The sequence below is a fragment of the Argiope bruennichi genome, chromosome 7, assembly GCF_947563725.1.
Source record: "Argiope bruennichi chromosome 7, qqArgBrue1.1, whole genome shotgun sequence".
Lineage (NCBI taxonomy): Eukaryota > Metazoa > Arthropoda > Arachnida > Araneae > Araneidae > Argiope > Argiope bruennichi.
Genome location: NC_079157.1, coordinates 80,682,046 through 80,693,401, shown reverse-complemented (window position 1 = coordinate 80,693,401; position 11,356 = coordinate 80,682,046). Strand labels below are relative to the sequence as shown.

The 11,356-nt window shown below is 27.0% G+C and overlaps 1 protein-coding gene across 2 annotated transcripts in view; it reads left to right on the top strand.

Annotated features, from left to right (window-relative positions):
• Positions 1-2,853: 2,853 nt before the first annotated feature.
• LOC129975666 (protein zer-1 homolog) overlaps positions 2,854-11,356 on the top strand; it is a 34,913-nt gene continuing 26,410 nt past the window's right edge. The window contains exons 1-2 of one of the 2 annotated variants that reach the window (XM_056088778.1): positions 2,854-2,995; positions 9,115-9,999. In XM_056088778.1, the coding sequence (XP_055944753.1) occupies positions 9,191-9,999 (809 nt within the window). In that variant the 5' untranslated portion in view covers positions 2,854-2,995; positions 9,115-9,190. The remainder of the gene's footprint in view (positions 2,996-9,114; positions 10,000-11,356) is intronic. The other variant, XM_056088779.1, reaches the window with a different exon arrangement.

Sequence of the window (11,356 nt, the reverse complement as noted above, 5' to 3'; positions counted from 1 at the left end):
TTTATGATCGAGACTGTGATCTAGGATAAAATTTGAACTTTGTTATCAATGGCTTGCCTGCACAAAATCACACAGACAGCAAATACCAAAATTGGACCCATGCTTCTTTTAAAGATCGACCCTTATTATTTTTTTTTATTCTTTATGCCAAAAAGTATAAGGATTAAAAGTGCAATTAAACCTTATTAACAATATGCAAAATATTTTTGAATCGATTTGATTGAAACTTTACAAATAACTGCACAATGATCGTTATATAGTGACGCTCCTTGAATATAAAATGTATTATAAGAATATTTCAAAATGCTTGGAAAATAAATTTTATACAATAAATTCTAAAGTTTTATGTTAAACTAACACAGCAAGTTTCTATTTTTGACAATTCAAATAAGGTCCAAATAAAAAAAAAATGGCTACTCGTGTGGAAACTTTTAATGCATTAGTGAAAATAAATACAAAATTATTTATATCATATTTTAAAAAATAAAATGGGTGCGAAACTCTTAATCCATCGAAAAGTAATATATATACGAATAATATTGAAAAGATATGCAATTTCACAAAAACTTGTAGATCTGATTTGAAGATAAATTAAAAATAATTTAACTATCATTAATTAATTAATTAATCAAATATTAATTTATCTATGACATGTAAAATTGTACTTTGTTATAATTTTAGTAAAAATAATCTGTATACATATAAAAAGATATACATTATTTCCGAAACTTTTTTAAGGCATTAGAAGTCGGAAATGTGATAATCGGCCTTCTTAGCTTTTATCTATCCGAAAATGTTTATACCTTTCTTGAAGTTAGTTTATGCTCAAAAGAATTAAATCACTGTTTTTTTTTTTTTTTTTTTTTTTTGTCGTACTCAAGCTCTGAGATCTGAAAATATAAGCTTTGGTTAGCTAAATAATTTTTTGCAGCTTGCACTTGATATTGTTATTGTCAAATATATCAGCAGAGCTGCCTTACATAATTCAGAAGTAAAGAAATAAATTAAGAAATGCGCATGCATGGTAATAATATTCCATTTATATTTAATTATTATGTCTACACCATTTTAAATCAAAATACAGATTTTTGTTGCTTAAAATTTCCATCATAGGTTCTTCTATTTTTAATGAAAATCATTTCCAGTTTTTCGCATTCAAAAGCCTTAATCCAAATTCCAGAAGATCAATCATTCAGAATATTGTTGATCTTCTCTTCTGATTAACAAAGATTTCAATGAAAAAAAATAAAAATGATCTACTGAGCTTATTTATATCAAGTCTATCAGCAATGGTTTTTTCCGGTCTTCTATTGAGACCTCTAGTAAGAAAAGCTGAAAGCTTTAGTTTTATTATAAGCACCTTCCATTCAATAATTTATCTTGATATATATGTTTTGGTTATATCAATCATAAATATCTTCATGATTAATCTTTCAGAAACATAATTTACGGCAATCTGTTTTATTGCCCAGATATTTGAAAAACTATTCTTTTCTAAAACACATGTGATACTCTTATTGGAAGATTTTCAAATTTTTACAATTTCTAGATAAATCGTTGTCGAGTGTTCGTTCTTGTTCGAGAATCGAAAAGCAAAGCTATTTTTTTCTTCACATAAATCCAAAAGTTTTAAAATTTCTACTTGCTTTTCATGCAAAAAAGTCCGAATAGTCCTAATATATGTTTTGTTATCATTTATTCTGTTTAGCACATAAAGTAAACATAAGCTCTAAACCATAAAATTCGTATAAACTTTTATTCCCCATCGAACGCTTTTAATTAAAAATTTAACAAAATGAAAATAATAATAATAATTTTCCCTGATTTTACTGAAACCGTTTTAATTTTTAAAAATCATTGAATAAGCGTTAGTTAAAAACTTAATTTCTTTTTAAATACAACGAATTGATCGCACCCAGGGCAAGTTCCTTGAATGTTCCACCCTAGTTACGCCGCCGTTTATTGTAAAAAGTAAATGAAAATCAAAAATATAACTGATAAATAATTTTTTTTATAATAATTGAAAAATTCTCGTATATTTGCTAGAAAATTCTCTCTGCAACTTTCTCGATTTAGGTTAAATAAATAAATATGCATTAAAAATTTTTCACCTTAAATGCTGCTTAATAAGGGATAAAAAATTCATTTCGAAGAAATCTGTGACTTTCTGTAATAATTATCAGATATATATATTACAATACAATGATAAAAAATAAAATACGGAATAATGAAACCAAAAGTTAACTACATAAACTGCATTGCCAAGCAATATTAACTTTTTTTTTTATCGCTTTCTGTCTTCCCACTTCCGATTTGAGTGAAAGTAAGCGCAACATCACATTTATCAATTGACTCCATTAAGCATTAACTTATAAAGTAATATATTGTAATAATTTTGAAATTAAAGCCTGTATTTATTTGATTCTGATGTGATAGTGTCAGGGCAAAGTTCGGAACACCTTAATTTATATCAACTTTATCCATTACCTTGTCTTTAGGTTCTTCTTGGAGGATTTACCCGAATTAATTAGAAATAACCCGTTGTTTTATAATTGAAAAATGAGTAGTAAAATAACCTGATTACTGACAATTTCATGATTTTTTTCAAGAATTTAGTCAATTTTAGACTATATCTAGAAAACTAGAAAACCTATACTGGGAGGAAAAGCAAACGACATTTTCTTTCTGAAAACTGAATTTATGTGTAAAAATATTTAATTTAGTAATTTATTTTGAAAAGCCTTCCATTACTTTTTATACTGAGAAGATATAGACAAATTTTAGCCATATTTTTTTGCTCAATGCTAATCGAACTTACGAGAAACTAACATATTCGCAGCCCATTTTCGCAGAGGGTGCTTCTCTCTCTGAAATTTATCTCCCTGTTTAACCTATATTGTTATTGTACAATTTGTCGTGCGTGGGGGCACGAAGCATACGTTATTGTGACGGTGATATGTAGGTATGTTTATTTTTATGAAGCCTTCATTCTAATGTAAGTATACAATTTTTTAAAAAAATAAATTAAGTCATTGAAATTATTTGATGATTTGTATACGTCTTAAAACTGTATTGCATTCAAGATTCGGTTATTGTGATTAAAGCAAATTTGACATCTATCAGAGAGAAACGAATACCGTGTTGTTTCCATTTATTTTCGTAATCAGGCGACTTATTCAGAATCATATGTTTCATTTTGGGTTTCTTTCTTTTTCTTTTTTGAGCTACAAAAGTTGTTTAAATAAATCAATTATGTAATTGTATAGGTAGGTAAACACGATTTGGTAATTCGAGTTTGTTTCCAATTGAACAATATTGAAGTATCGGAATTCAGTGTGTGTTTGTTTTCATTTTAAATTATAGAAATTAAGCTCAATGGCATTATTGATTCTTCTAGAATTATATATTTTCATTTATATTAAATTAAAAATTATTCGAGCAATTTTTTTTTTGTTCCGATGAATATAATATAAAAGACGAAAAATTATTTTATTTAAAAAACAAATTTTTGAGTACTAGTATTTTGTTTCGGAATTATTTTTAGAAAGAATTTTATCCTTTTTTCTTTTCATGCAAGTTTACAACTAAATTAGTTGGAAAATTTTCTTTCCCTTCATGTTAAATTTGAATATAGTGAATAGGTTGCAGAAAGTTATGCAGAATATTGAAATATGATGAAATCTTATATATATAGTTGAAATATATTTTTCGTGCGATTTTCACTAAGGGAATTCTTGACAATTTTATAATTCTTTTATATTTTTTTGTTATGAATATGAATACATAGTATGTATTCTAAGTGCATCCTTCATTAGTATTAAAAATAATCAGAGGTGAATAAAAGTTTGTTGGAAATTTTCAATATGTTTGCTTTGATTCAGCTAGTTGTATGCTGATTTTTTTTTATTATTATTAAATAGAATTGTGAAATTGTGATGCAAAAATTGTAAAATCTTCAAATAAATAGTTTTAAGATATTTACTGGAGGTATTTTTGAGATCTTAATATATTTAAGATATATTTTGGAGATGCTTCTTAAAATTAAACTCAAATGAAAATTATTTGATCTTGGAATTTTAATTTGTGAGAATAGATAATGCTGATCTTATCAGCTAGTTTCTAAAAGTTTAAATCTTCAGAAATATGTATTAATCATTATATTAAACATTAAAAGATTCATTTTCTTTATAACCATATTATTCATACAATGCATTGATTTCCAAGGCTAAGAACTATTTTCCATTATTTGATTAAATATATATTATTATTGACAGATATTTAAATCTTGTATACTCTGCCTGTAATGTATATGCATATTAGTACATTTATAACTCGGCTGTTTTATATGAATCAATGTTACATAATTACTATATCAGGGGTGTTTGTGCTCCGGGGAAACCCCGGAATTCCGGGGATTTTGAACTTCGATACCCGGAAATTCCGGGGATCGTCATTCAAAAGGAAGTAGGAATAATAATGAATTATTTATTTTGATCTGGGTAATTTTGTTTGCTTTGAAAGCAGAAAATGCAAGGTCAGTGTGTGTGGTGAAAACTTTTCCTTTCTTTCTCCAAAGGCAGTGATAATGCGTGAAAAGGGGGAAAAAACTTCTTTTTTGTTCTTTCCTTATTGCGAGTTATGACTCATTCCCCCGGTTCTCGGACATTTTCTTCTGGATTCTTTTCGGCAAGTAGGCGCGGTAGAAAAAAAAGGGAGAGACTTCGTTCAACCAGATGTGTGATCACGTGACCTGGGTTCAAAGGTCTTAATTTTGCAAAATTAATGGTTATTAATTTTGCAAAAAAAGTAATTAATTGAACTTTTATAATTAGGTCATTCAATACTTCATAATCGTAATTTTTCATTTCTCTCCCCCCCCCCATTCTCGAAACTCCAAAATGTCGGTAGTAAGTCCGTAAAAGTTTCAGGGGATTTTTTGGGGTCCCACAAACACCCTTGCTATATGAAATAAAAATTTATAAATCTTAATAGGAAGTTAAAATATTTTAATAATTGGTACTTGTGGATATCTACGTCCCTCAGATTTTATTGCCAAGCAAATGTGGATTATTTTCAAGATAGTTGCTTTATGTATAATTGAGTGCTATAATTTATGAGTACAATTCTCACTTTTTTATGAGCATCTATAGAATCCATCCATCAGTTATATTTATTTTTGAAATTATTTACAAACTTTCCTGCTATTCTCTTTAATATTAAGTACTGCATCTTTACATAATATTTTGCAATTAAGAATTTATTTTTGATATGCTATTCCATAAATGTATTAGTATAACACACTAAAGGAAAACCTCTTTAAGTCAGACTAACAATTCTTTGCTGAGATTTTTGTTTCACTAATGTAGAGTTTTAAAATTCTTTATATTTAGCTTTGATGCAATTTTGTACTTACCATATATCTATAAGGTATATTATAAAAATTAATACATATACAAGAATTTTATACACACACACACTCATTTACATATAAGGAAATCATTAGCTATATTTGGCAACCAGCTGATTGTCCATTATCTGTGTATCTGAAATAACTGGTAAAACCAAAAATTTGAAAAAAATTGAAAATAACTGGTAAACCTTAGCTATAACCATTGTGCCTATGTTTTTATTTCACTCGGATGTTAATGACACTAAATACATCATTAATAATCTCCTATTCTCAGTCAACATTTATTTTTATAGGAAATCTCAAAAGCAGTACTTCACTGTACATTCTCTGAGGTAGAATGGCTCCGACAGAGTCCTCTCTCAATCATCACATTAAATAAAATGTTTAATGTGCTGATTTCATTTCAATTTTTGTTTCATATAAAAGCTTATTTCCTTTAGACACATCATCAAGAATCACCTGTTCCTTCTGCATTTGTTTTCAAGAGATATTGCAAAATAAAACTTAAAAGATCCTAACCTCAATAGCTGGACAAATTTCTCCACTTTGAAAGCATAGTTAAGCAATCAAAATACTTTATCGTTACTATAAAATTTTAAATAGCTTTATTTTTCTTATTAAAAATCTTTTGTTTTAATAAGACTTATCTTATCAAAGTGGCCAGTATAACTCTATTAATACCATTAATATGTGCACCAATAATATGTTTAAATGTTGTTTTTATTTGGCCAGTATGTTAATAAGATTAATTTAGCCATGGAAATTGACACACAAACTATATCTTACTTTAAACTATATCTTATTACAAGTAAAATACAATTTCAATAAAATAAATAAAATTTGCACAATAATGATTGAGTATTCTGATCAGTTAGTTGTATTGCGAAATGTGGGGAAAAATTGAATAAATGTGTCCAGTTAGTAAATTTGCGTCAGAGTTTTATTTTGTAATGTCTCATGAATTAGAGAGAAAAGACAACCAATTACGAAGGCATAAGCATTCATATAAAACAACAGTTTTTGAAATTATTTCAGTTATTGTGGCTGAAAAGTATATTGAGGTTTACTTCTATGGATTTTGTTTCTTGCTTCCCCTCTTGAAAATAGAGAATAATAGGGAGGATTTGATAATCATTTGTGACATATCTAAGATTTATGGATTTTAATCAGAATCTAAAATTTTCAAAGCCGGTTCAGTGGTTTGCAGCCATGGAATTCTGTAGTTTTTATTTTTTAAATCTCTTTAAATTGGTGAATGGCAAAGATGGTTGAATATTGATGAACTTTCTTTTTCTAAATGATAAGTTTTAATATAAAACAAAAATCAGAAATCCATAAAGACTTTGTATATTAATTCATAATTTGCAATACTTCTTTCTTAGGAAAATTTTGTTTATTAATTCATAATTTGCAATTCTTAGGAAAATGCATTGCTCTCTTCTTCTAATAATAATCAAGAATGTATTTATATCTTGATTAATATTAATTACATCTGTATTAATATCTTATATCTTAATTATATCTGTTATTAGGACAGATGATTAAGTCTAGAGAATGTATACATAAAACTGATTTTTTAAAAACATTTTTATCAGATTTTTAGTTTTATTAATTAAACTAGTTTTTTACTATTTTGTGATTACTTTCTAAAATATAATTGCTATGATTTTTTTTATACTGTTTTCAAATTTAAACAGTTGCATCTTTAATGATAGAAGTTTTATTTTGTTACAACTTTTTCTGATTTTAATAAATTGAAAATTTAAAAAAAATGTTTAATTTATGTATGTTTTCATTGTTGCCATGATACTGTTTCATCCAATTCCTTGTTTCATCAAATATCTTATTATTTCAAATATATTATATATTTTAAATACCAAATATATAATTTTTTTATTTTCTTGGTAACATTCAAGGAATCAAGATCTTGTTTTTATTTTTTGCTAATGTCATAACCAGTTTTTGCTTTAAAAAAAATCATTTCATTTTATTTTTTTTGTAGTCTATAAACATAGCCTATAAGATATTAAGTATACTAGCATATTTGAACATAACTTTGTATGCTGAATGATTGTATTTGCTTTTCTTTAATATTCAATCCGCATGTTTAAATCTAGGTAGTATGCTCATATGTACATAAATTGCAGAACAGCAATTTGTTACAATCAGCAATGCATGTGAAATAAAAAAAAGTGAAGCTACAGCATCTTTCAGGATAGACTGATACAGCATATTAGATAAATCAGACAATTACAATTTTCATTTTGATATTTCTATCTAACCTCTTAACAAAGAGGGCTTGTGTGGGCAAGGAGGCAAACAGGTGTAAGGAATTATAACATTGTTACATAAAAAGTTATTGTTTGTGTCAGTTTGGAGTTTAAAAGTAGTTTATAGTTGATGGAACCATAAATATCAATTTTATCATAAAAGATTTAATTAAAATCAAACAGAAACCAATAGAACTAACTAGTTGCTAAACGCAACTACTCTACAATATTTACTATATCAGTCTTTTAAAAATCCTTTCTGATGTGAATTTTTTTTCATAATTTTGTATATATTTTCATAGATTTTTTTTTTCAAATTGTATAGTTTGGATATTTTCTTGATAGCTACTAGGGTCAATTCTAATTATGAATCAGCCATTAATTTCTTAACTTTCAAAGTCATCATGTACTTCCAGTTGGGAAAATACTTTAAGTGAAGTAACAGAGATCTTTTCCACATCATTTAAGTCAATAAATGCATTGTTAAAAAAATTGCAAAATCTAAATTTATATAGTCAACTGGCCCTATTAGTTATAATTAATAACACAATTTTAGTAAACAGACATTTTAATTTAAAAAAATTGTGCTACCGAAGCTAGCAGAATCATAAAGTTTTGAATTTCATTATTTTAGGCCATTTTGACTATTTCAAAGATCACTTGAGAAGGATCTATCAAACAGGTACTGCTTCCTTGCGATAATCATTTAACTGGCTATGAAATGGGCTAAAATAATAAAATTCAAGTTTCAAGATTTTATTAAATGTGACTAATTGGATCAGAACACTATATAGAATTTAGATTTTGCATTTTTTTCCCCCCAGAACTTTTATTGACACAAACAACATAAAATATTTGTTATTGTTTTTTTCCTTTAAAAGAATTTTCCTACTTAGAGTATATGTCAATTTTTTGTTGTTTAGAAATAAGCAATTATTCCATAATTGGAATGAACATCTTGTTTATCAAAAAGTGTCTTTACTTTTTTAATTTTTTGTTCAAGACTGAAAGTTTTTAGGTCAAATTTAATTGGATACTAGAAGTAAATGCTTGTTACTTAAAATGTTATTCTGTCATATTGAATTAATACTTTTGATTTTTAGAAAAATGTTCAGAAAATGTTTTTTTCCCAATTATTTTGACTTTTGGTTCTAATTTTAATATTTAATGAATTATGAAATTATCACTGAATTTCATGTTAAAAGAGCCTGAATTAAAAAAAATTTAAATAATCATATTGCCTATATTAAGAAGTTATTGAAAAAGTTTTAAAATAATTTTTATATTTGTTATGTGAAAAATTTAGCACAGAATGAAAAAAAAAAAAAAATGTAGAATTGTAGTTTCCACTCATTTATTAGATATAGAGTGACTATTTTTTGAATGTGTGTGATATATTTATATTGTAAATAATGATTTGGCATTTGTTTTCAGATAAAATGAATGGTCTTCTGCAAAATTGTGTTTTTTGAAAAGACTCTTGCCTTTGGAAGAACTTAAAATTCCTATCATGGCAGAATTTCCTACTGTGTGGGTTGAAAATAGTGCAGATTCTCTTCTGGACATTGCCATCAGGTTTTGTGTTAAGAATCCACGTGCCTTTTGCCAATATAATCCAAGAGAAGGTGGCTATGAGTTACGAGAAGGCTTATCTTTACCTGAGGAGATATGTGAGCGAATGCTGGCTGTTTGCAAAATTGAGTTAAAAGAGGGGGATTTTGAGTCTTTAATCAAATTATTTAAAGATACTAACAGAACTCGACTTCGGCAAGTAGACTTGAGCAATTCTCGCGTGACTGATAAAACTCTAGAAATTTTAGCCAATCATAAAATAACTGAACTTGATATATCTGGATGTAAGCAGTTAACTCAAGCAGCATTGGATTCAATAGCCAAATTATGGGATGGCTTGCAGTCTTTGATCATTGGCTCCAGTTCTCATATTTTTGAAGAGCGTACTTCCAAAACATCTGAGATACAAGATGATCACTTATTACACCATTGTATGGGTTTATTATATGGTAATGTAGAAGATAATGTTCTCATACATTCTGAACCTCAAACTCCAACTTATTTACAGTTGCCATTATTGAGGAAGGTGGTAATCCATGATGTACCAAAATCAGAACAGAATTTGTGTTTTATGTCATTAATGAAAAGTGCTCAATACCTTACCTATCTTGATCTTTCCAAGTGTGAACTTAATGCAAATGAAATGAATGCTATTATTATGTCAAAGAACCTAATTTCATTGATTTTGTGTGACGTTCCAAATATTCGGGACTTGTTCCATGCAATATGCGAGATAAAAACATTAAGGTATGTACTTTAGATTATAATTGTCCAGAATGAATATACATGGTGAGAACAAAAGCTTTTAGTGGTTACAGAAATTTATCGAGTAAAAATATAAACATATTTATTTTTGTAATTATTAAATATCATAATTTATTTGTAATAAAACCATCTGTATAACAAGCATGATTTAGGGAAACATTGATTCATTTTGTTAAGATTTTAATTTTAATTTCGGCATGTCTGAGGTAATTGTTTAGTTATAAGGTTTAAAGAATTTGCTCTTTATAGACAGGTAACTTACGCCTGTTGAGAAAGATTTTGGCCTCTGTTATCTGTGGAATTTAAAAATGTTGTATGCTTAATTGTTGATATTAAAAGAACTGTGAAGTGAAAGGCAGATGAGATTCACATTTTCTTGAGTTACTCTAGTCTTATGGTATCTTGTGAATGGTACTGACTTTTGATAGTACTGCTTTATGGCTTTGATATCCTGAGGATTAATTCTATAACAATAATTAAATTCACATTGAATAGAAATGACTAATTTAATGCCATAAAAACACAAATTGCATTTCTTCTTGTATTAATCTCTTTTTATTTAAAATTTAACTTTGATTCATTGCATATATTTATAAATTAGTTGTAGCTATTTGACTTTATACGAAAACATCATTTAGAATAGAGATCTTGGCTAAGTTTTGATATACAGTCATTTGCCACCTTGCGAGGTCAGCAATTTTTCAGTGGTGCTTTGTTTGGGGTTATGATTAGAAATGCTATTGCTGCCTTTCTTACTACATTCGGCCAAAATTTGTCGATAAACTATTTTTTCGCGAAAATGACTGTACATCAGCTGTTCCGAGATTTCTAACAATATTCATCTTATATTATTATCATGAATAATTATTTGATAGCAGTACTTTGTAATCAAAGAAAGACTTTGTACTCACCATGAAGAAAAAATTTCCAGTATAAACATAATTAAATTTAATGAACTTAATCTGACAGTATATAAAACCACTTCAATAGGTAATATACTTAATGAAAATTAACAATTCTCAATTTTGTATACTTTATTTAATTCTTTTATAAAAAATCTAAATTGTGTGATTTTTCCCAAATTTCATCAAGAGAATCTTTTAAAATTTCTTAATTAATATTTTTAAAAAAATGTTTGGCATTTTTTTTGTTTTGTTATTTAGTTTTAAGAGGGCATTTATTGATTTAGAAAGTAGTTGCATTATTGCCTGTTTATATTGATTTGTATCTGTGATTGTCAGAATTTTCCTACAATAAATAATTTCTTTTATCAAAGTTTCATAATTTTGTTTTGTAATTTCTCTATGCACATTTGGTTTCATTATATTTTAAAATAAAA